At 36.4% G+C, this 27,234-nt stretch overlaps 1 protein-coding gene across 1 annotated transcript; it reads left to right on the forward strand.

Moving 5' to 3' along the window:
* The first annotated feature begins 754 nt into the window (after positions 1 to 754).
* On the forward strand, positions 755 to 26,454 carry stxbp4 (syntaxin binding protein 4). Its single transcript, XM_053640427.1, has 22 exons — positions 755 to 1,023; positions 2,205 to 2,278; positions 2,475 to 2,570; positions 2,658 to 2,727; positions 2,923 to 2,997; positions 4,242 to 4,333; positions 4,782 to 4,875; positions 5,260 to 5,392; positions 5,675 to 5,781; positions 5,875 to 6,103; positions 7,054 to 7,132; positions 8,208 to 8,323; positions 8,788 to 8,899; positions 9,063 to 9,175; positions 9,765 to 9,854; positions 10,068 to 10,133; positions 13,922 to 14,098; positions 15,354 to 15,467; positions 16,069 to 16,118; positions 19,380 to 19,522; positions 24,369 to 24,426; positions 24,674 to 26,454. Exons 1-22 carry the CDS (start codon positions 962 to 964, stop codon positions 24,780 to 24,782), a joined length of 2,259 nt encoding a protein of 752 aa, XP_053496402.1. The 5' UTR covers positions 755 to 961; the 3' UTR covers positions 24,783 to 26,454.
* Positions 26,455 to 27,234: the final 780 nt, after the last annotated feature.

The following is a 27,234-nucleotide window of genomic DNA, read 5'->3' on the forward strand; positions in this document are numbered from 1 at the left end:
ACCTTCTGACATGTTTTTTGGAAGGAAGGAAGAAAGAAAGAGCACCTGGAGTAAACCCACACAGATATAGAAAGAACATGCATAGAAAGAAACTCAACACAGACAGTGACCCAAGCACAGGATTAAACCAGGGACCTTGGAGCTGTGAAGCAGTCAGCAACACTACTTGCTCCATCATTATGCTCCCTATACCGGACATAAACAAAGAAAAATAAAGAAATTCAGACATCAGTTAAAAACAGACCATTAATATAGAAATATGTATCCATGTTTGCACCTATTTATTTAGTGTTTTTTTAAAAATGATATTAGTGAACTTATTTTGGTCTATGCTCCAAGTTTAAAACTCATGTGCTGAATGCTGATTGCAGTTGCACTTTTTTTTTATTATAAAGGACAACCAGTAATTACAAAAAACAAACAAACAAAGACAGAAATAAATATGAAAATATAATTAAAGATAGTTGAATAGATCATTGCAAACAATTAAGGGATGACTGTTAATTATTACTGAATAATTATTAAAAACAAATGTGATAAATATGTAGAACTCCATATTTCTAAATGTATATATACATATTTTTCCGTTAGTCAAACCTAAATGTAATTCCAGCAGCAGTGATATTTTCAGACAGTTTACGATATTTAATGTATGCCTATATGTCTGATAGATGTCTTTGACCTTTACATAGTCTGCGACTTCTCCCAGCCTGCTGCTGCTTTGATACAGTTGTGGAGAGAGCCACATTGTCAGCAGTGGCAGTGAAGAGAGAGGTAAAGCACACCATGTGACTGCTGAGTATCAGGGGAGATTAGTGGATAGGTAGGCGCGTGTCTGTAACTGTCTGTCTAGATTGCTATGTCTCGGTCATTTTGGACCGTCCTGATTTGAACTGTCATCCCCCCGACCTGGTGATGAGGTTGCCTCTATAATATTTCATCATCTTTTTTTGGACCTGCAATGCCACTGCTGCCAGAGTCAGTGGAGGCAGAGCACTTTGACGGACTATCCCTGCTCTACTGGTAGGTTGTGCTTGTTTTTAATGTAGAATGCCTTCAGATCTGGCAACGCTGTGCATGCCTTTGAGTCTAATTTCACTCCTGCATCATGATATGATTTTAATCTTCTTTGGTTGAGTTGAGTATCTGGCAGTGAGATTGACTGTGAATGATTGTGAGGGTTAGGTTGGCAGTGCATGTGTAGGTGAAGAGGATTTGCTGTGTTTAAGTAGGATTTAAGCAGACACAAACATTGTTTTGACTCCGAAACCCTATGACAATTCAAAGCAGGGTGTCGTCACAATCTGTTTGTGTTCATTTCTATATAATGAACATACAAGGACAAGATATTTTGTCATGGAAAACCATGGTAATGGAATTTTGCAGGGTTTAATTGTTTAGATCCATTTTAGACGTGCACGCAGCATGGCTCCTCAGTGTATATCTTAATGTTGCGCCGTTAAGTGATCAGTGTTAATGTTACATCTCCTGCAACACAATCTGTTATAGTAAGCCCAGTCGCCCATGCCGATTCTATTGAAATATGCTGCTGCAGAGATTAAACTGAAATGTTTGCGTTGCATTTGGAGGAGGGAACAGTTCACTTGAGGAAGAGGTCAAACACCGATCATATCTTCTTAGCTTTGAGCTTTGGTGTTTATTTCCACCTCAGCTTTACCCAAACTTACCCAAATCTGCAAGGCAAACTTTCATGATTTGCTGACTTTCATTTTACCTCACACCAATTTAACACATTAAATGTAATAAGGAAATGTAAAATTCTCTTATTTATTTACAATATTTGTAAAACAAGCAAACAAACAAACAAAAAGTATGATACAGTATTAAAAGCACTTACAAATCTGCATTTAATGTTAGTTTTTAAAGCACCACCTTCAACAGCATACTTAACAGGTTAGATAACAGTACAGCTTTTGAATAGTGTAGCATTCTGGATCAGATTCTTGTTTAACAGATTCGAGGCACACTTTTTAATATGAGCAGTTTTTACTTATGAAGTACACCTATGATCAACTTTCCTTAAATAAGATTAGGTAGTGATTTTGAATGACCAAGCAATCAAATTAAAACTCAATTTAAAACTCACTGCCATTCCTTTCAAATTTAAAGTTAGCTATTTGACTCATTTGTTTCACAGTGTTCTAATGTAATTAGAGGATGACAATATTAAAGGTGTCTTTCAGGACAATCATGGGTCCCCATGGCATCAACCGTGCTGTGCAAAGACTGGAATTCTTAGACTGCAGACAAGGTCTTGGTGAGGACTAAAAAAAGGCTTGATCATTTATTTTACCATCAGTTTATTAGTTGATTAATTAGAATCCAGGTCTATGATTCACATTATTTATGATGTAATCACATAGATGATAACAATAATTACAAAGAGGTGTTACAAATGGAAAAATATGCTGCAGTGGTGCTATAACATCCAAACCTTTGCTTTTGTCTGTCAGGGGTGAAGATTATTGGAGGATACAGAGAGCTAAGTGGTGAAGAGTTTGGGATTTTTATTAAGCGAGTGTTACCTGGTGGTCTTGCAGCACAGGATGGTATGTTGGACTTTAACACACATAGGATATCTATGATTGAATTAACATTCATTCAAATAATTAATTCCAGAATTCTATTTCTGCCAGGACGACTGAAAGCAGGTGACCTCATTTTAGACGTCAACAACATGAATTTAGCAGGCGTTACAAATGAAAGGTATCAAATAATACTATGAAGATGATGAATGCAATATTGATGAATACAAGCACATGCATAAAGAATCTCTGCTCAGACACACCCTGTAAAACACTGCTCAAACTATATTATATCATGGTCTCATAAATTAATTAATTATATATGTTTAATGCCCTGAAGGTTAATGATGCCCTGTGCTATGTTGTGTTTTGCCAGGGCAGTGGAGATTCTGCGCATGGCATCAGCCACGAATCACATGTCTCTTCTGATCGCTCGTGATGAGGAGTCCTGGTATATGAAAATCTTACAGCCATGCTTCTTACGATTTAGTTGATTTATTTTTTTTGGTCCATGTTATAAATACGGATGTTGGTTTTTCAGGTTTAGAGCCAAAGTTCTGTTAGGTAGAGTTTGAGATAAATTATGAATATAAAAACAAAAAAGATTGGCTTATGCTGGATCATGAAATGTGAGTTTTTCAGGGCGTCATCCACATTAATCCGGTTAGTGGTTGAGAATGCAGCCTCTTGATTTTTTATAAGTCTAAAAATAGCCTTAATACATTAAGTGCATTAAAGACTTACACTTAATTAAGACGGTTGTAGCATTTTATTTTTGCATTCTGCCCTCTTACAAGTGATTAATTTATTGGGGAAATATTCCTGAGCAAACACCTGAAACACTGAGCAAACACCTGAAGTCAGATACTATTCTGGTTTACTGCTCTATACTAATCAGAGTTTGCTATCAAGGACATCTGTCTGAATCTGCTGATGTTCAGTTGAGTTAATTGAGCTGGCATTGTGCTGGGCGCTGAGACTCTCTGTGGCACACACTTAGCTAGAGCTGGATGCATGTTGACGTATTAGGGCCATCAGTCAATCAGATGCCACCTGGACTGAATGAGCAGAATATGAACAAACCCTACCCTATGAAGATGAACATTTCTGCTAATGAACAAATGATCATTATAATGTGTATATATATATATATATATATATATATATATATATATATATATATATATATATATATAAAGTATATGTTTTTATGTTTCACATATGTTTCATGTATATGTTTTTTCCATGCTAAAATTATTGTTCTGTATATCAGTGTATTTGAGTGTTATATGATTAGGACAATAATGTTATTGGTTAGAGCCATTCTCAAATAATAATAAAGCAGTTTGTTTTAAGCAGTTACTTAAACTGGCTAACTATGATAAAATTGCAAAATGATTACTACAATTCCACTGTTTAAATCTTTCTTTTAAATTTCTGCAATATATTTTATAAAATACAATTTGACATCAGATTAGAACGTGCATCATTCTTTAGCTTTGAAGGCAATCTGGTGCAAATGTTTTGACATGAACTGTAAGTAGTGCTTGCTCCAGAACATGTAGCTGCCCCATCCATAAAGACATGACCTCTGTGACTATTGTAAAATAATAATAATAATAAATAAATAAATAAATAAATAAATAATGGTTCACTTTAGCAATTATGAACAATCAACCATGTGTATGTTCTTAGGAGAGAGTTTGTTGAGCTTATGGAGAAATATGGCTCCAACAGCAACACAAGCTCAGGAACAGGCAGGATTTCTCCTACGCTTCTCTCTACAGGTATTTTCATTTTGCTTACAGTATGAAATTCCAAAATATTTTTGGAACAATTGACAAAAACTAATGTCAGTTTTGAAGTTTTGCAGGCACAAGTGCTTTTAAAGTTCTTAACCTAGAAAGAGTCTTCATTCCCCTTTAGATGACAGATATAAAACTATTCCTGGAGCACAGCTAGGTAGACAGCTTGGCACACCACACAGCAACAGATTTGAGTGAACTTCATTTTACCTCTAACATTGTGCCCTTCATCAAGGTACTTAATCCCTCTGGGCCAAACCTGTGTACCTCCTGCAGTGCACTCAACTGCAGCCATAGGAAAGAGCAAGAACTGACAAGTGGAAATACATCCTGTCAGTTTATAGAAGGCTTGGAGTTGTTTTTCTTTTGTTTGTTTGTTTTTTTTGCAATAAATGCACAGTTTGTTAATAAAAATTCCTCTCATTTTAAGGTAAACTGACTGACACTGCATCATCATCATCATCATCCAGATCAACAAGCCCTAAAGACTGTAGCACAAACCCAATTACTCCACAGGTCTGCTGGTAAGAACTGTACAGTGGAACAGTGCATAAATATTAATCATTACAGGTAAAATAAGGTTAGCGTTTTAGCATTTTTATTATCGCCTGTTTTAATTCATTTGCATTTTATTGAGTTACTTGGTTCTAGGTTGTTTCATTTTTTTTAACTGTAAGATCCCAGGTATCAATAAATGGACTGCTACTGTTCAAGTATCAATAAATGGTATCAGGTATCAATAAATGGACTGCTACTGTTTTTGAAAACTGTATTCCTGCAATGACAGCTGTTTGTCCTGCACAGGTGGAAAATCCTGCAAAAGATTAGTTCAGGTCAGAAAAATGAATCCGCTTGTAAGTAATTATATTGGCGACAGTTGTCGTTCTTTTTTTTCTCTTTTCCCCCAGCGACTGCATGATTCAGCTGATATGTGTTGCAAAGGGAACAGGTCTAGGCTTGGTCATTAAAGGTGGAGCAAACCGTGCAGAAGGGCCAATGGTGTTCATTCAGGACATTATGCCTGGAGGAGACTGCCAAAGGGTGAAACACTACATCACTTGCCTTAGATGTTATATATATATACATATATATATATATATATATATATATATATATATATATATATATATATATATAATCTAACATGATCTAATATGTGTGTGTGTGTGTCTATATATATATATATATATATATATATATATATATATATATATATATATATATATATATATATATAAAATACATTAATGTGAAAATGCTTCACTTTGAGTAAGTAAATTAATTATTGCTTTTGTTTTGTTTTTCTGCTTTGTGTCATGTTAGGATGGAAGACTAAAAGCAGGAGATCAACTCATATCAATCAATAAAGAGTCCTTAATTGGAGTAACACATGAGGAAGCAAAAAGCATTTTAACCAGAACAAAGCTCAGGTAAGACATTATTGCACTATCCACACTCATAGCTGTGTCTACATACTTTATAAAAAAGTGTTTAAAACCTGACTACATGTGATGTCCACCCAGACCTGACCCGACTGTGGAGATAGCGTTTATCAGGCAGAGGTCTTCCTCTGGCTCCAGCAGCGGTCCACACAGCCCTATTTCCCTGCAGCCCCTATCCACTACAGGCTCTCAGCTCAGACCACTGACCCTTGGCGGAGTAACTGTAACTATGCCTGGAGGGCTCGTGCCCAAATTTAATCCCACTCCTATCTCTGGAAGTGAGACACTGCCTTCTGTCAATCTCACACAGGTAACACATGGGGTTGGATATGTGGGCTTGATTGACTCCCATTCTCCTTGAGAACCTTAATTAGATTGGACATTTGTTAAACAGTTATATACAATTCTGTACAAAAGTCTAAGGCACATGTAAAGAAATTCTGTAAAGACAATATAACTTCAAATATAATGACATTAAACCTTTCTACATAAAAGGGAATCTGCTATAATGGACTGTAAACAGCAATAAAGTAACATTTTGATTTGAATTTGAAGTCAATATCCATTGTGACAACACTTTGCCTTTAAAATACATCAGAAGTCTCAGGTACACTTTGTGAAGTTTTATAAAGAAATGAGCTGGAATGTTTTTCTAAATATCTTGGAGAATTTGCTACAGTACAGTTCTTCTGAACACTTTGACTGTTGCACTTGCATCTGTGTTTGCATCACTCACAGCCTTTATTATGTTGTTTGTCTGAAAAGATGTCTATGATGTAATATGTTTACTGACTTGCAAACATTTTTCTGAAACATTTAATTCTTGATGGAAAAGTAATGTTTCAAATCTAAAAAAATATTTTTTTTTACTAACTAAATAATGAATACAGAATTCATCAAATAGTCATCTAAGACAAAAATTGACGACAAAAAAAACCCCCACAGTACAGTACCTAAGATTTTTGACAGTACTATACCTCATGAATCTCATGAAGCTCATGATAGAGATAATAAACCTTTATGATATGTTCGGGCCAGGGGTCTTCAATCCTATCTTCAAATAGGAGCCAAATAGGAGATATACCTAATAGATATTTGAAGAACAATGTAGTATGAGGTGTGACTCCTGTTTGACTTTAATAAAAAGCTGTAGCCATACCAAACCTTTACAGTTAAACACTTTAAGTCCTCTGTCTCATACTGTTTGGTGTCTCTCTCTCTCTCTCTCTCTCTCTCTCTCTCTCTCTCTCTCTACTGTAGATACGAGCAGTACCGGTGAAATCGGAGCTTCCTTCAGTCACTACACCTGACAGTGCCTGCACCACAATGGACAACTCTGGTACTACAAACCTACAGCAGTGTACCAACCAACATTTCTGTTTAAAAAGAAAATGGATAAGCTCTATATATTTTTGCTTGAATGTTCACAAAGTTTGATTTTGCTAACTGATGTTTTGGAACAGCAGTTCATCAAATAAAAACAATCAGAAAAGCTTATATTCTGAGGCAAGGGACATTACTCGTGCACAACCTGGATTACCTGTCCACTAGAACAAGCATTCAGAATGTATTGATGAGTGTTTATTATTAAAGATAATCCAGTCAGGGGGTTACTGCATTTTCAATATGAGAAGACTAAACTAACACTTTATTTCAGCATAATCCTCCAGGATAAGACAAAAATAAACTGATGTCAGTTTAGGTCAGGTATAAACCACAGTATGTTGCTGAGGCACAGTATGACCAAGTTTTTGTTTGGCACCGCTTTACCTGAGGGAGTTTCAATATGGGAGGCAAAGGGGGTAGATAATTCTAGACAGAATTTGTACACATATAAGTCCTAAAAAGCCCTTGAAATCAGTGGAGGATTAATCTGGAAAATAGGAAAACTGTCAGTTTTATGTCAGTTTTACAAAATGTGCTGAACATTCAGTTCATACTGTATACATTGCAAAACATATATATATATATATATATATATATATATATATATATATATATATATATATATATATATATAGCTGAATTAATGCTTTATTATTATTTTTGTACAAATACAGAAACAAATATATAGCATCATATTACTGTACTTTTTCCAGTTCACTGTTGTGCTTGATGGGGAACTTGATTACAGTAGTGATGTCAGTGTGGGTAGTTAGACCCTAGTCTTGATTTCTGAGATAAGTGGATAGAGAGACAGAAATTAGAAGGACATTGATTGCTGTTTTTCAGGAATCTCTCATATCTCTGTAGAGAAGTGCCTTGTGCCTGTGGGAGCTCAGGGTCATAAAAATAAAATCGTTTTAATTTTGTCATATTATAAGACAAAAATGTACTTACAATGTTGTAGTTTTTAAGGCATAGTTAACATGACATGAGCCTTGAATATCCATAAATATATACTTTTCATATAGCTTTGTCTTCAGATGCCACTACTGCCTGTAAGTTCAGCACCATGGTCACCGTCACTCATCCGAAGCCTTCTTCACTTACATCTAGCTGCCGTATCAAACTGGAGAAGCTGGAGCAGGTTTGTTCTCTGCCTCATGTTAACAGCTGGGTCAAATGCGGGTGAACTAACCAGCAGACAACTTTCCATTCTGCTCAACCATGCTCTCTATTACACTGAGCCATTACTGCTGTGTATAATGTGAAACAAATTAATGACTCTGCTGGATGCTATAAAGATGATACATGTCATTAGTACACTCTTGCTGTGCAATAATGGGAAAATTTGATAGCAGCTGTTCTGCAGCTTTCACCCTGTTCAATCACACCAGGCCATGACATTTTTTGTCTGCTTATTTTGCTATGTTTCATTTAAAGTAGTTTTATGCAGCTATATTTATTATGTTTAAAACTGTTGTTTCTTTGGACTTGAACACATAAAAAGTACATATTAAAAATTATGAGAATGTGAAAAAGGGTTAAAAGAAGGGATAGAGAGAGAGTGAAACGAATTTACACTCAGTCACAGTTTTTGTAAGATGACAGTTGTCATATCCCCAGGCACTGGAGGTCTTGGGTTTAAAGCTGACGGAGTCTCAGCTCCAGCCACTGAGAGAGAGACTCCAGGTGGACCAAGGAGGAACAGTGGCCTATGGAGGTGAGAAGTCTCACATTTATTATTAGCCCTATTCTGCAAGTTGACCAAATCATGGTAAATAAAAATATAAAACTTGTGCTCTTTTGTGATAATTTGAAATGCAAAGTACAATATAGAATGATAGACTACAGGTTTTAATTAGACTTGTTTTGTTGTAAATCAGATTTTGAGACTGTGACGAAGGAATTCTTGAAGTTGACAAACAAATCAGGTGTGCAACAGCAAACATCCAGAGTCACTTCTGATGATCTGACTGACTCTTCATCAAACCCGCAGGTAGAATTTTTAAATACCAAATTCTACTATTTAACATTTCATGTCCCAAAACATATCTAAAAGGTACAAAGTAGTAAAGGTATTATATTTATAAAAAATATGTATAGAGGATAATTGGTACTGCTGACTGGCGTGGGAAATGATGTTATTTCTCTGTGGGTAAGACACTCTTTTTTCCCTGTGGATTGAGTGACACTAATCAATCGTTTCTGTCTGTAAACAAATGTATTAGGAAGAGTGCAGTTAATGGCTCCTCCATGTGGTCAGATTCAGTGCCAGAGCTGAAAGAAGCATGTATTAAACCTTCACCGTCCTTGGTTAGTTTTGTGTTAGGGGAGATCTAGCTAGTGGGTTGGAATTGGCAATGACAAAAACTTGGAGAAAATGGAGCAAAAAACACTGACATTTATGGAATTTGGCAGCTGACTGTATACAGATTGACTTATGTTTATCTAAGTTATACAGCTGAGCTGTTGAGGGCCTTGCTTAAGGGTCCTGCAGTGGCAACTAATGACATGTAGCACTGAAATACTGGCAGCTAAAACATGGTGGACTTAGTGAAAATATGTTCCTCTGTGTGTTCCCTGAGGTATCAACATCTGACTCTGATGACCTGGATGAGATGGAGAGAATGAGAAAAGATCACATTGAAGCCTTAAGAGAAATAAAGAGACTGCAGGTGAAATTTATAATATCAGTTTGGTAAACATGCAGATGGGTTGTGCAGTCTTGATTCTTATTGTATTTAAAGGAAAAATCTTGGATCCCACTTTGGAGGAAGTTAGTTATAAATGTATACAAGTGGTTCATGGTGGATTTTTTTTTTCTTTAAGTCTGCATGTATTTACAGAGGACTCATTATTCTGACTTCACTGATGTTTAACTCCATCAGGATAGGGTGGCTGAGTCTGAGAGCCTGTGTCAGGAGATGCAGCAGGAGCTGACTAAAGTCAAGCAGGTGAGTGCCTGTTGCTTCACATCGGCTCATTTCATGATTATTTGCATTGCACTGTTTTAAAAGTGCCCCTAGGGGGAGCTCGCTTCCAGCTTCCTTGGTGCTCTACAGTAAATTCTGTTCTGTTTAAAAATATCAGCTCCATGTGAAATGGCTAGTGCTGAAGATACAAAGTATGCATGCACATCTATCCATCCATTTTCTATCCGCTTATCCTACTGGGAACCTGAAACCTATCCCAGGGTGCATTGGGCACAAGGCGGGATACACCGTAGACAGGGTGCCAATCCATCACAGGGCACAGTATACATGCACATATTTTTGAATTTTTTCTTTGTACACATTTGAATATATTTTATGCTTACATCATACCTCATTCACACTGTACTTAGATGCTCCATTCTTAGCATGATGGAATAAGCTGTCCTGGGTTCAGGAGGCATGTACCACCCACTGTATGTGGGAGTTGGAGTGTGTAGGGCACAGTAAAGATTTGAGCTTGTGTGTAGAAATAGTTCTCTTCAGTGAGTCATGAAAAATGGAATCAACTCCGAGTTGCGTTATCTGTTACATAAATCAAATTCATTAGTATGTCAACTGTAATTAAATATCATTAACACCAGATTTTTTAAAAATGATTGTATTGATGTATTAATAGAATACATAGAGCATTTTTGAGCATAGCGATTTAATATGTTCAGTGAGAGTTTATTTTGTCACATAAGTTCTTAAGTTCTTGTTGGAATGTTAATGAAATCCACCAATGAAGAGAACACATATAAATATAGAGATGTGGGTATTTTATGTATCACATTATTCATTTTTACAGCCACAGGTTAAAAAACAAAGAAAAAAAGAATAAAAATGATAATACTAATGTATTCAGAATTATGTACAGTGTTGTTGGGGTCTTGAGAAAAGAAACAATAATAATGGAGTATAATAATAATAATAATAATAATAATAATAATAATAATAATTTTAAAGGTAAAAAAAACTTAAATAAGACATGTAAAATATAATTTGGTGTTATGTTTTTGGTATTTGTATAGAACATTTTCAGTGAATAAAATAATAATGTGCTGAATGAAATGAACTGATCATTTCAAACTTTTGAATGGTAAGCTTGATCTGAGTTGTGTGACCCCGTATGACCATGTGATTGGGTCCAAGCAACCTGTCTGTGCACATTTGTCATGCTGAACACAGTGATGGATTTGTGATCTCAGCACCACACTGAGCTCCATTACTTACCAAGAGAGCAAAAGCAACCAAGAGGGAGCGCTGAAAGCCCAGCCTTGAGGAAGCGAGGATTTATTTTAAAAGCCTGCACTTCTTTCAAACCTGGATCTGTCTCTCTGAATCCGTTCTGCTCTCTTCACCCCCACCCACGCTCTCTGTGCTATATATGCCATTAGAGTAACAGGTAGGCAGACAGGCTGCCCAGCAGAGAGGCAGCAGGCTTTAAAGCGTTCCCTTTGGAGATGAGTGTGCCATCCACGCATTGCACCAGGGCCACTGAGTACTGAAAGGTGTGTGTGTGGGGTGAGCTGTTACCCACGTGAGAATGGGTACAGTATGTGGTTCAGGAATGAGGTGTCTCCTTTTGAGTCTTTTATTGTGATGTGCAGCATGTGTGCAGTGCTTCTCCTGAATTTAATATAAATGAAGAACTGCAATTACAAGTATATTTATTTGTAATATATATATAAGACTATAATATAGTCTTAGCTAAAGTATAAGTATGGCTTAAGCATAGTGCGAATGTTTGCCGTGGCATAATTTACTATTTATAACCGCATACAATAGGATTGAACGTTAGTATTGAAGGTTCTGAATTATAACTAGTCTGTGCATGTTGATTTGCATTTTAAGTGAATCTACTATGTAGTAGTTTTACTGTATATGATTATTGGTATTATCATGGAAAAACAATGTGTTGTATAAAAATAAACATGTGATAGAGACCCGTGACTGCTAAAAGCTTATGGTTTATTTGGACTTGTGAAAAATTGGCAGCTGCTATGTACGTTTTGCAGAGATTATTCAGGCCCTTAGTGTTGCTCCTTATAGCACATATCTTGTGCACCGGTGTGACCTGTAATTGATAACACAGGGAACATTTGAGGACTGAGCACTTCCTTGTTCACTTGTGGACATCTGTATATAAACTCAGCAAAAAAAAAGAAACATCCCCTCACATTCAACTGATTTGATTTCCAGAAAATTTCTTAACATGTGTAAATATTTGTATTAACATAACATAAAAAGATTCAATGTTTTACAGACATTTGACGAACAGAAATGTAATAATGAGTCCCTGAAAGGGGGGGGGGGGTTGTCTATATAAACGTAACAGTTAGTATGTGGTGTGTTCACCAGCTACTTTAAGTACTACAGTGCATCTCATACTCATGGACTGCAGATCTGTGAGATGTTACTCCACTCTTCCACCAAGGCATTTGCAAGTTCTCAATCACATAATGAGTCACATAATGAGATGCTGGGCTCAGAGCAGCATCCAGGCACCCCTGGAGCAGAGAGGGTTAAGGGCTCAAGGGCCCAACAGTGGCAGCTTGGCAGTTCTGGGGCTTGAACCCCGACCTTCCAATCAGTAACCCAGAGCCTTAACCGATAAGCCACCACTGTCAGCTGTCCTTCCTGTCTCCCTGTAGCACTGTCCTAGGCATCTTACATTACAGACATTGCAGTTTATTGCTCTGGCCACATCTGCAGTCCTCATGCCTCCCTGCAGCAGGCCTATGGCATGCTCACACAGGTGAGCAGGAACCCTAGGCATCTTTCTTCTGGTGTTTTTCAGAGTCAGTAGAAAGGTCTCTTTAGTGTCCTAAGTTATTGCAACTGTGACCTTAATTGCATTCTGCCTGTAAACTGTTAGTATCTTAAGGACTGTTCCACAGGTGCAATAATTCTTTATGGTTCACTGAACAAGTATGAAAAACATTGTATAAACCCTTTCCAATAAAGATCTGTAAAGGTTAATTGGATTTTACAAAATAATCTTTAAAATACAGTCTCCTGAAAATGGGACATTTCATTTTTTGCTGAGTTTATGTGTACAAATATTCTTATGATGTTGCATCTTTTCAAAGCATTGGTCACAGAGTCACCTTATTGGCCGGCTCCTAATTGGCCGGTACATAGTACAGGTACTATGGAAAAGTCTTCATTATTACTGATTACATTAAGATGAAGTGTTATTTCTGGAAAAATAAATAAAATAATAAACTGACTTACACAAGCTGCAAATGTGATATGAATCCCTAAAGGCATATGAATTAATCTGTAAGGGTAGCATGTGTCTCAGATTAGTATAAATTGAGCCAAAAGGAAAATGAAAGGCCAAATAAAAATGACTCATAGCATTAGTGATACATGTTCATTACTCAGTACTATGGCACTGCGTTGCTTTGTAATTAAATTGGCCTTGTAGCATTCCTGAGTTTTTTTTTGTTTGTTTGTTTGGAAATGCATTCAGTACACTGGCATGCATTAATATTTTTCAGGTGTCCCTTTCAGGGTCCATCCCTGTCCACACCCACTTACTGTAGATAAAATCAACATTTGTTCAAGCCAAAGAGTTAGGCTCTTCATACAAAAAGTTAGAATTTTAACCGATCTAGAGCAGTGCTTGGTCATGCTGGGAGCATTTGGAGAATCTGAAAGAGGGAGGTGGTGTACTGAGTGTGCTGAATTGGGGGAGAACCCCTTAGCACTGTACTCTGTGCATTCCCAGCAACATCGTTCTGACTCTTACTGTGCTACTGCAGGAGGCAAAAACGGCTGTGGATGAGAGAAGATCTCTGCAGACACAGGTCCAGTTGGCTGAGGCTGCGCAGAAGCAGGCACAGGGGATGGAGATGGACTACGAAGAGGTCATCCACCTCCTGGAGGAAGAGATAGCAGAGATGAAGTCTATGAGAGCAGAAAAGTCAGACCAACTGAAGGTATAGGCTAGGAGAAAAAGCTAGTCTCCCAGCCACTAAAGTAAAGGCTTTAGCCCACTCCTCTAACTCCCACTTCCCGTTTCCTGCTCAGATCCAGCTCAGGGTTTCCCTCCCTCCTGTACCGTGAAAAGTAGGTCACTGTTTGCTTTGTATTATTCAGTAACTGGGCTGAAGTGCAGTGAAGGCTTTTTGCGTGATCTTGCTGCGTGACGTGGGTTGATGAAGAAAAATGTGGTTAGTAGCCTCACAGGTCACAGAAGAATCTCATTTAAGTTATTATATTTGCAAGATCACAGTTTTTCACCAAATGGAAAGTGGAAGTGGAAAGTGGAAAAAAAACATGACATACTTTATGTCTGAAAGAACTTACCTGCTTTCGGACCTTGGAAACATCACAAGAAGTCAGATTTGTTGATTATATATTTAAGCACAAAAAAAATATCTTAAAAAGAAAGACATTGATATACGGTAGCAAAAAATGTCCAAAAGTCCATAGCCAACAAGACATAAGATATCATAATTGACAAAGTACTGGATGTTTTGCATCAGTATTGTTAGATTATAGAATTTGCCTTTGGGCTTTGCCATTTGGAAATAGCATGCAGGCCGGCAAACCTGTTGCTTTATTTTATTGAAACTTTATGCATGCAGCCTATGTGATACCACTTCACATTCTAGTTCCCCAACTCAAACTCTTCCTTCAACCACCCCTTCCTTCAACATTGCTATGTATAAAAACCTATAATATTCTACATACACTCTTCTTTTTTTAAAAAAAAAAAAAAAAAAAAAAAAAACAAGTTTTAGAATTTTAACCCAAATCTATCATTCATATTGAATATGCCACTGGACACCACACACAAGAAACACACCTGTGTTATATACCGAATTACCGCGATTCATACAGCTTGTATAAGGAATACTTCTGTGAACAGAGAAGCAGCATGTTAACACAGTTCCCTCATAAATGTGACATGACACAAGAAGGAATGAACAAACAGCAAATTTGTGTGTATAATTATAACAGTGTCGATAATGATTTTTCAGTGAAGTTCAGAATATGTAGAATTGTAAGAACTGAATGAATTTCTATGCAATGTATGCTTTACGGATGCAAGTAAAAAGTAAGAAAAAGCAAACCAAAGCGTTTTTTCCAGGCTCACAGAATTGAATAGTTGAAAAGTTGGTTAAAATTGAATGTTTGTAGATGAATGTCAACATTAATACCTTCTAGTAACTTCAATATTTGACACAGGAGGATCAGGATTTGAAGAAAAGGATTGCTTTGCTTGAGTGTCAATTAAGGAAAAGTGAAGTTGCAAAGAATGGCTTTGAAATTTCTACTGGCAAACTACTGCACTTTGTGAAGGTATGAATGTGGATATGCAAATGTATAATTGTGCAATCATACTCAATTTTCCCAAGTGATTTTTTGCCCACTCCCTATTCTGGGGTAAAGACCTAAGACAATATACTGAAACAGTTCTAATGTTTTTCCAATGAGCCATTCATAACATACCATAAAGCCATGGCAATAACCTTGTATTAACTGTAACCCTGACTTTAAATCTCAACCTTGCATATTTATATCATTCCTTTTTGGTACTTTTATGGATATTGCAGCACTTAATAATACACTTGTATTTGTTAATGGTTCTATAGTTAAGGGTCCTTAGGTTTCTAAAGGGGTTCGACTTGGAACCCTCTCTGATAGGGAAATCCTCTACTGTTGTTTATATGATAATTGAATCAACTATTGGGTGGCCCTTCACCACTGCTGTTCACTTACTGGATTTATTCTTTTACCCTTTAAGTCAGGGAAGGTTTTCTACAGTATATGATTAACAGATATATATAATTTTCATATTAGACCGAGATAAATACTAACTGTATAGCAACTCATACCTTAATAATATTAATATCTAATTTCCCCAAATACTCAATTATTAACTGGGATCTTTTTTTGCCAGGCCATTCAAGACTTCCTAACAGAGAATCAAGGATCTTTCAGCACTTATAGGTGAGAGAGAGAGTTTACTTTCACCTTAATATTAACCCAACAGCTAAATAAGTATGCAACAGGATAAGCCAAAACTTAAGAGCATTTAGAGATAGAACTCAATATGGTTCAGGTACAAGAGTAGCAGTAATAGCACTGCTAGCAGAGATATAATATAATACTGTGCAGATGGAGTCAGAATGTTCTACATTTCTGTCTACATTTTCTATATTTAAAAGATTCTATCTCATTTAACCAAATGCTGCTTATGAGATAATGTCCTGTGTTGTGAAAGTTAAAATAAGTAATATCTCATACTAAATGGTTTCAGAAATTAAAACAAAATCAAAGATGAAACAAAAGCAACCCGAGGAAACACAAAATACAGTTTTTAAATGATAATGTTATTTATTGAAGCAAAAAAAGTTATCCATTACCAACTGGGCCTGTGTGAAAATGTATTTGCCCCTAAATCTATGGAACTGCATTCATAATGGTGTTCAGCTGGACTAAAAGCAACAAGGCCTGATTACTGCAAACCCTGTTCAACTTTTTCAACTTCATGAAGTTAAAAGGTCTTACCCAGTAACACACTATGCCAAAATTGAAAGAAATTCCAGAAATGATGAGGAAGTAGGTGATTGAAATACATCAGTCTGGGAAGTGTTACAAAGCTACTTCAAAGGCTCTGGGACTCCAAAGGAGCACAGTGAGAGCCATTATCTCCAAATGGAAAAACTGGATTGATGTTTAGAAGACAGGGGTCCCGTTAAATCTGGCGTAAACCAAACACCGAATTCCACAAAAGGAACATCATACCATCATAACATCATACATCATACCCATAACATATGGTGGTGGAAGTGTGATGGTGTGGGGATGCTTTGCTGCTTCAGGGCCTGGGAAACTTGCAATAATTGATGGAAACATGAATTCTGCTTTCTACCAGAAAATCCTAAAGGAGAATGTCCAGTCTTCAGTCTGTAAGTTGAAACTAAAGCGCAACTGGACTCTGCAGCAAGGCAACGATCCAAAGCATATGAGTAAATCCTAGTTCTAGAAGTAAATGAAATCAATTAGTTTTTCACATTGGTGATAGGAGTTGGGTAACATTTTTTGCTTCAATAAAAAACAAAAAAACAACAACACTGTATTGTATGATTACTCAGGTTGCCTTTGTTTTATGTTGTATTTCATTTGAAGATCTAAACCTATTTAGCATGAGACAAACAGATGAAATCGGCACTGTATGAATATCCATTAATAATCATAATAGTTAAGTATTAACATTTTGTTAACTAATTTTCTTAATTTGTTTCTTAACTTACACAGTATTAATAAAGGTTATTTACATTATGAAAAGTCTGTTTGGAAATAATAATAAGTTGTAGGCTATAATGTAAGTTTGAAACACTTTGGAATATTTGTTGTCCAGATTCTAAACCAAATCCTGATATATATTCAGGAGAATGGGATACGTTTGTAAAGACAGAATAAGCCTGCAGTTTGTTCTTCAAAACAGAAGAAAATGTTATTATATTTTCTGATGGAAAAGAGCTATAGGGTTGGTTGACATTGTCACTACATCATAATTAGACCCAGTTTTTAAGTGTGTATGATAATATACAATGTGCTCTAACAACAATCAATTCAAGTTAGTTTTATTTGCTTAGCACTTTTAATGATAGACATTGTCACAATGCAGCTTTACAGAAATCGTGATGTAGATTTAGATTCCTAATGAGCAACCCAGAGGCAACAGTCACAAGGAAAAACTCCCTGAAACATCATGAGGAAGAAACGTTGAGAGGAACCAGACTCGAAAGGGAACCATCCTCTTCTGTGTGACACCAGAAATCTCGAAATAATGAGAATGTGTACAGTATATGGTCATTTTGAAAAGTGAGAAAGTGACTTGTTTGTTTGGAAAGATGTGTATTAGGATAGGCTTCAGGTGCCAAATAGCAAGGTTACAATGTGAATAAAGCAATGAAACAAAAGAAAATAAATGAAAATAAGCATATCAAAACAATATGTAATATAATAATGTAAGAGCTTTTCAGAATGTAATATATGCTTGTAATGCATTTAAACAACCAACTTACTATTAGCAAGAAGTATTTCACACTGGCTTCTTCCAGTTTCCTGAAAGTGCGTTTCATAACTCTCTATCTGTGTCAGTGGGCCTGAGTGCATGAAGCCCCTTCCCCACTAACATTTTCTGTGTTAGGTGGCACACTGGACAATGGGTTGTAGCATTCATTCTGCCGGGTCTGTGTGCTTTTGTTCCTTTCAGGTCAAAGGGAGGTCATTTCTGTATAGCTTTTATAATGAAAAACATAACAAAAAAGACAGTTTTTTCTTCAACACTAGAGTTTGAGGTTGAAGAGCTCTGAGAAAAAAGATTGAATGCAGCAAAGACTGAAGCAGGACTGATGGTCACAGTGTATATATACACAGTTATAAAATGTTTACACCAGAATTCCACCATAATTGATTTAATTCCATACATTCTACATTGGTTTAATAATTCCCATCAAATCCCATCAGTGCGTATTTACATTTGTACTTTTTATGCTGGATATCAACTGAGAGTTTCCTCCGGAAAATCGATTTTCCTCCCAAATGGCTTTGGGATTTGTGAATTGGCAATGCTAAATTACCAATAGGTGTGAATGTGCGTTCATGGACAGGGTGTATTCCTGTCTCATGCCCAGTGTTCCTGGGATAAGCTCTGGATCCACTGAGATCCTGAATGCTCTGTCTGAACAGGACAGAATAAGAAAAGAATGCTATAATGAAACATAATCTGTATTGTTATAAAATCCATATTAATGATAACAAGGTCATACTGAAATGTATAAAGTACTATCTATTATTTCATTTATACACCACTTCTAAACAAGAATAACTATTTTTCTGGAAAGTGGAGAACATTTCTGCTCTCCATTTCTTCAAGCCATAATTGAATAGCTATCATCAGGAACAGTGCAAACTAATGAGATGATAATCGTGCAAGAAAAATATAATATGAAGATAACTGAGACCAGTTACATTCATACCACATATAGTTTGCAGCCTGTAAAACATGTTCAATGTTCCTAATTTATTAGCATCTTTAGATAACAGTTAACAGGTCAGCTCTTATGTCTGTACATCATTTATTTTCTTAATACTATTTATGATGGAGTTGATCTCTTTACCAAGTGTTTAATTGACTCCTCTGAAAATTAGTTGATAATTTTTGGTTACAAGTGCTGTATTACTTTTTATGTTTTGCAGTTCTGAAAGTGAGCCAAAGCTGGCTACACTGTCTCCAACTCTGACTACACAAAGTGGGAGGAAAGTGTCTGGAATGGCCTCCAGGCTGGCTCTGGAGGCTCAGGAGCTCATTCACACAGTTCAAGCCATCTTAGAGGTTGATTGTAAGTGATCTGATAATAATTAACTGTTCAAATGTTTTGTAATAAAGTATGGTATACTAAGGATGTCCTAATTATCTGATTATAGTGATGTATTCTGATGCTGACAGATCATTACGTTTGGCCACACTTGTGGCTCATCAAAAAGCCTAATTTCTAAGTCACATGACATGTCTCTTGAAATATTTTGCAATATTCAATTAAAATCCAATTTAAATTAACTTAAAAATTAAATTAAATAGATAGATAGATAGATAGATAGATAGACAGACAGACAGATAGATAGATAGATAGATAGATAGATAGAGAGTTAGACAGACAGATACACAGACAGACAGACAGACAGATAGATAGACAGACAGACAGACAGACAGACAGACAGATAGATAGATAGATAGAGATTTAAAGTATATATTGAAAATATATCAGGCAAAAATATGCCACTTTCATCTGGTCCATTCTTTTATTTTCACCCATAATCATATGATGTTGGGGAAACTGAATACGTTGGTCAAATTATCTTTTCACTGTACCACATTAAAGGAACATATTAGAGTATGGAATAAACTAATCAGGGAAAAATCTCATAATCTGGTTTTGGCATACAGTGTGAAAAGATTTAGGTCAATCCAATAAGGAAGCGCAATCTAAGGTGCATTTCCTGGTACAATATGCCCATCGGGTCTGATTTGCCACAGCGCTGCAGTCGTTGCCTGGATACAAATCTCTGAAAAGGCAATTGTCAGGTTCTTCAAAAGCACTAGATGTCACACAGCACTCTGCAGGGAGCAGGCGCCGTACAAAGACACAGACAACAGTGTCAAACTGAAACAGAAGGGGGCTTATTAAAGCAGAGCAGACCCATTTGGTGACAGAAAATTGTGTTTAGTTACAAATATCTTGAATCAGTCTGTAGATTGTTTTTCTAATCACTTTTGATTAAGTCTTCAATATGGATTTGGTGAGTTCCTTAATAAAGTACTGTATATGTTGCAGCATTGTTTAGGTTGGAAGAGAAGTGTTTATCTGTTGAAATTCTTTTACATTTTTGTTATCATGACCTAATTTTGGTGCATATGTAAACTCATTAAAGACGAGTTGCTGATGGCCTCCGCTGAGATTTAGAGCAGAATCATGAAAAATAAAGTAGCACAAAGTATCATAGAATCTCTATTAGTTTTTTTGTTGTTGTTGTTGCTCTTAAATTACATTTCCTTTCCATAGAGATCATTATATAGTGATTGAGATTAATTATATACTTAAAGTTAGTAGGCACTTTGACATGTAGTATGTTTATATATTTTTCAGTTGAAAGATTCTGCTTAAAATAGGACATTTCAATGAATAATGGTAATTTAATGTCTATGCAGATGTACTTGGCTGGTCTAGATCATGGCTGCCTAGCCCTGATCCAGAAGATCTACCACCTTTGATGTGTTTGGGTCCTGCTTAATCTAACACACCTGATACAGTTAATCACAGCCTTCAGGAGCATATAGAAATTATAGCCAGGTGTGTTGGCATGAAACTCTGCAGGGTGGATGATATCCAGGAATAGCGTTGGACGCGTCTAGATGTTGATGGATGAAACAGAAGAGCCAAACTCAAACATGTTTGCCCAAACAAAAGTTTCTCTCTTTTTTAAATGGCCGTAGACTGTTCTCACTCACTCGATTTCAGTAGCCGCTTTATTTTGGTCAGGGTTGTGGATTTGGAGCATATCAAAGGAACACTGGACTTGAGACGCTTATAGACAACTTAAATTCATGATAAGTTGAATGCATAAATGGCATTTATGACCTGATTATTTTGAAGAATCAAGAGATTTTTCTCTGTTCCCAAAATGTAAAGATACTAAGTCATAAATATACTGCAAATTTTGTATAAGTATATAAAATTCTAAAAATTAAAAGTGAAAATACTTATCTAAATGAAAACTCTGGTTCAATATAAAGTACAGGTTCTAATACTTTACTCAAGTTCAGAAGTAAAAAAACAACAACAACAAAAAAAACACTACTTTAAATATGAAAGTAAAAGGAGAGTCAAAAATGCAAATGGAGCCAGCACCTTACATGACACAGTGATGTTTGTTGAAATTAGTGATGAAATTAGTATACCTTTTACCACTGACCATAAACTATGGGCAAACCTTAGCTGAAAAAGACCTGATTTGACAGCATATGTCAAATCTCACAAAATTAGCATGATAATAACTCTCACTAGCTTGCTTGGTGGCAATACATATTCTATATGTAAACTACTTATTTGAGAGACATTCCTTTCACATCCAGTTTTTGTTCACTTGCACATACAGTATGTGTACAAACAAACAACTGAATGTAAATTGTTGAAATAAATACAACTGTTACGTAACAAGACTTGGACAGGAAATAAGCGCAGGAGTAAAGTCTTTATTATTCACTTAAGTCAAGGTACTATGAGGCAGGAACCAAGGTCTAAACATAAAACTAGAGCTGAATCAAGAAACATGAACTTAAACAGGGCGTGGAAACATTACCAAATTTAACTAACTTAAACATCTATCAGTTACCTAGAAATAAGGCAGGAAACACAAAATTTAGAACAAGACTATGACACAAAACTCTCGTTTAACTACGGCCTGAAACTATCATTTAACAATGACATGAAACTCGCGTTTAACTATGACATGAAACTCACGTTTAACTATGACATGAAAATCTCGTTTTACAATGACATGAAACTCATTTACCTATGGCATGAAACAAGGAACAAGAAACTAGACAAGACATGGAAATTTTACCACGTGGCACCATTTCAGTCTCTAATACCGCACGACGTGCACAGCAAAGCGAGGAGTTTAAATAACCAGTCACAATTACGTTAATTGCTGACAGCTGGTAACACTTGGAACCCTTTTTTTGGTAACCCTCACACCTCCGCCAATAACTGAACAGGGAGGGACAGGACAAAAACCAAAACAAGTGCACATGTCCATTGTAAACAAAGTCCTATTGTCCATGCGCACTTCAAGCACGTGCACGCGCTCTCCAGCTGACCGTGCATGTTGTTGCCGCAGCGCCATCTGCCGGCGAGATCGTGGCAACAACTGATACAACTGAAATAAATACAGTAAATACAACTGAAATAAATACAATGTAAATTATTGAAATAAATACAAAAATAGGAATTTTAATCAACTGCTTGAAGCAGTCTAATGCACAAAGTAAACTCATGACTTCCAAAAATACATACACTCACCATCCACTTTATTAGGAACACCTGTACAAAAGTGTGATATCTGTGACTTTAAACGTAGCATGGATGTTGGTACCAGAAGGGCTGGTTTGAGTATTTCAGAAACTGCTGATCTCCTATTATTTTTGCACAAAACAGTCTTTAGAGTTTACACAGAATGGTGCGAAAAACAAAAAAAACATTGAGTGAGCAACAATTCTGTGGGTGGAAATGCCTTGTTTATAAGAGAGGTCAGAGGAAAATGGCCAGATTGGTTTGAGTTGCCAGGCAGGATATAGTAACTCAAACAATCAGCATGCACAAAACATCAAACCTTGAAGACCACATCAGGTTCCACTCTTGTCAAGCAAAGAACAGAAAACTGAACCTATCGTGGGCACAGAATCATTGAAACAGGAGAGAAGATTAGGGGGAAAAAATCTCCTGGAAGTCCTTTCCAGTCTTCAACTGTCCCATCCACCCGTCCAACCCATCCACCTCAAGGTTTGAGATGCTTTTCTACTCACCACAGTTGTGGAAAAAGTGTTTATTTGAGTTAGACTTCCTGTCAGCTCAGACCAGTCTTGTCATTCTCCTTTGACCTCTCTCATCAACCAGGTATTTCAGCATGCAGGCCCTCTGCTCACGTGTTTTTGTGTTTTTTGCATCATTTTGTGTAAACTCTAGAGACTGTTGTGTGTGAAATACTCAAATCAGCCCATCTTGCACAAAGTGACAGAGATCACATTTTCCCCATTCTGATGATTGATGTGAACATTAACTGAAGCTCATGACCTGTATCTGCATGATTTTATGCATTGTGCTCCTGTCACATGATTGGCTGATTGGATAACTTCATAAATGAGCAGACGTGCAGGTGTTCCTATTAAAGTGGATGGCGAGTGTAGAATATACAGTAACCTGTTTTATAGTGAGAAAGTACAGTTTTGTTTTTTTTTAATGTGTAAAAACAGAGAAGTACACCTACAATAACAAAGTAAATGTACTTCATTACTCCCCACCTCTGGAATATAGTGTGAGTATAGTGTTGCATTTAATATTATTTCTCTGTTAATTTAATAACTTTGAGGGTCCTTGTTCACACAGTCTTTAGTTTTGAACTCATAATGAAGGAGGCAAATTCAATAAATTTAGCAAAAGGTACATTGATGAGAGAGGGTGATGAGGCAGTAGAAGTGTGTGAGGGGGAGGACAGATAATCAGCAAGGAGCTGAAGGATAAGGTGAAAAGAATGGCAGGGGAGGAAGAGAGGAAGAAAAAAAGGAAAGCTTGTCTGACACGCTTGGCTGCATGTGACCTCTTAGGGAGCTATGCTCACGTTTCAGCTGAGTGCTTTCCACTGGGAGGGCTGTTGCACATGGAGTGCCACTGTGTCCTCACCTGCTGAAACCAAAGAGGGTAACCTTAACTTTGAGAATGATGATGCATGTGTTTTTACACGTGACAGACTACAGAATACTTGCTGACGCAGTCAATACAGTGAAACAGAGTGTGATGTAGGCTCTGATTACTCTTGCAACTTAGTAAAACTGTGGCACACGTAAATGTGTTTCAGCTTTAAAACAAATGGAATCATAAGGACACCATTACATTATTTATCTCCTCCTAGGTTTACCCTATGGCTGGGATGAAGCATATACTGCAAATGGAGCCAAATACTACATCAAGTAAGTAGCTTACAAGATTATATATTTAACCTGCCTATCATTGCTAGTTGTTGTTCTCTCACTGGCAGCCTTTCTTTCCATCCATTTTCAGTATGTAATGGCTTTTTATGAGTGTAAATTTGATCAAGATTTTACTTTTTCTGACACATGAGTCTTGTTTTAAGCATAATTATAAAGAGAGTGTCTCAGAAGTATAAGTGACTTGCCAGTGTATATGTGACTTTGATATGTATTTTTGTTTCCATAGCCATGTGACTCAGACAACATCATGGACACACCCTGTGATGAACTCCTTGGGTCTGTCTGAACCAGAGGCAAACAAGCCAACACAGAACTCACCAGAGTCCAAAGGCTAGACCCAATCTCACAACAATGGACATTTTTCTGAAGATTATTTGTTTTACAAAACCAAAAAAGACTAAAGCTATTGCATTAAATACAACTTTACATGTAGGTTAAATCCAACTCCGATTAATTTTACCAGTATGAAATCCAAACACATTTTACAAGGGGGTCCATGATTTTCTGGGCCATATGAAAATGCAGACACTGATAATTTGTAGTACAGATCCAGTAACAAGCACTCCTACATCTGCTTCCACCAATGCCTTTTTATAGATTTTTAAAGAGTCAGACTTGTTTTCTATTTCAGTCTGGACGGGCATGATACTGGATATTGCCCAAAGTGTCCACATAATTAGCAAAGATGTAGATTAACATTATTAGCAACTCCTATTATGGTAAACAAACAAGACAAAGTCAGTGGTGTTGTCATTTCATGACTGTCTCTGATTTTTTTTTTTTTGGAAGACACATTGGTGGAGGTGCATAGTGATACAATTTACATTTAGAACATTTGGCAGCAACAATTTCATATGTGCTGTCTTTCTGTAGCAGAGTTATACTGAAGCTCAGAAGTGATGCCAGATTGTTAGCAAGTTCCAGATCTCAGCAGTGTGGCTGTTCACAGTATCTGTTCTAACACTATCTACAATGTCCTACAGGTTGCAGTTATTCCTAATTGGAGCTTTAACATTACGATTTGTGAAATAAATCTATATATACTTAATGCCAGTCCCCTGGAGAAGACTGGGGAACTGACATTAAGTCCCCCATTGTTTAAATCACAAAACAGACACACACATTCTACTTTCAGGTGTTCCTCCTTTTCTTCAATTTCAAGAACTTCCTTTGTTATTCCACTCTGGGCTTTGCTGTTTTCCAATTTTCTTCACCAAGTCTCTGACCTAGCCCATTTACGATTTTCATTCTTCAGAAAATTCAAATCTTTGAAGTCAAAATATGTATCATCCTGTCTTGTACCCAGACAGGTCTGTAAGAAAGTAAAGTGAGCTTTGCCAAGTCCTGATCTTTAAACCTAGTTTAAATGCATTATCTCTGACTGATATAAATGTAGTATACAGTTAGTTTAGTAATAATCTGTCTATAACATCTTCAATGAACAGTGTTTATTATTATTCGACTCTTCTACTGTAGTGGCTCTCGAAATCTGCTCCAGAGGAATGGGACACTGTCCACAATTCACAATGGCATGTTAGTTACTTTTATATTTCATTCTTGTGCAGTCTGATATTCTCAACACAGCAAAGCAATACTCGTCTGTTGTTATCCTATGTGGCGTTTATAACTGTTAAGAGGCATAGCACACATGTGAGCATGTGTGGATGTACCCTTAGCCTTATGTTGATATTTACTGAAAAGTATGTCTTGAAGGTTTGCTTTGCTAAGTGCTGATTTAATTTTATTATTTAAAATATGCCTAATAACAGATTTAGAGTAGAAATATATATTTAGACAGATATGATACATATGATGATTAGATATGTTCCCTGTTTTATTTGGGAATATATTCTGATTTTGTTGTGATGGAAATAAAGTACTCCGGACAAGAGAATATGATCATTTCCAGTTTACTTTTTGTGCCGAGTGTTACGGGTCTAGCTATTTCTGAGTTGGAGTGTACAGCACAACTCAATACACCAAATGCTCAGGGCCATGTGTATTGATTTTTTCCCTCTCATTCTCCATGTTGTTAAATATATCTGCTTCCAGGAATTTAAAATCACAAGAGATCACATATACTCTACCATCCCTCTCACCCAAATTAAAGAAGGTCCACCAACATAATAGACAAATTATTAAAATTAAGCACTGAAAACAGCCAGGGTTTGTGCTATATATTTGTTTTTCCAGGTTTTCCTTTGAGCTATGAAATAAAATCATATGTGACTTTTAAAATATGTACCTAAAGGTTACAATCTAAATACCCTTTAGATTAAATGTGCTAGAAACCCCTAAGATTATAAACTAAAAACATGTTACAGAAATTAGAAAGGAAGGCAGCCATTTTGCAGTTTTATGGATGACATTTTTTTAATTAATTAAAATGCTTTCTACTTCCTGATGCCACTGTATAATAAGTATTTCTCTAAAATTGTGTCTTGGGTTAAGCATTTCTCCACAACTCAGCTCCATCCCATCTATTTATTCTTACCCTCAGTTAAGGTTAGCACTACTTCTCACCTAACCAGTTGCATACTCAAGTAAAGCAAACAGCACAACCTGTTGAGCTAGTGATGAACACAGCTTTCAGTCTGCACGTGTTGCACCATGTGGCTGGTCGTGTTTCAAACAAACAGACTGGTCTGTCATCACGACCTACTTTCACGTTCACTGCTTTAGCAACCAGTTGACAAGGAAACTTCTGAAGAAGAAAATACGTTACAAGATTCATATATTCCCTTATAAAAGTCTGCCCCTAACACAGTTTGCAACGAAACAAAGAGG

The sequence above is a fragment of the Ictalurus furcatus genome, chromosome 13 (assembly GCF_023375685.1).
Source record: "Ictalurus furcatus strain D&B chromosome 13, Billie_1.0, whole genome shotgun sequence".
Classification (NCBI taxonomy): domain Eukaryota; kingdom Metazoa; phylum Chordata; class Actinopteri; order Siluriformes; family Ictaluridae; genus Ictalurus; species Ictalurus furcatus.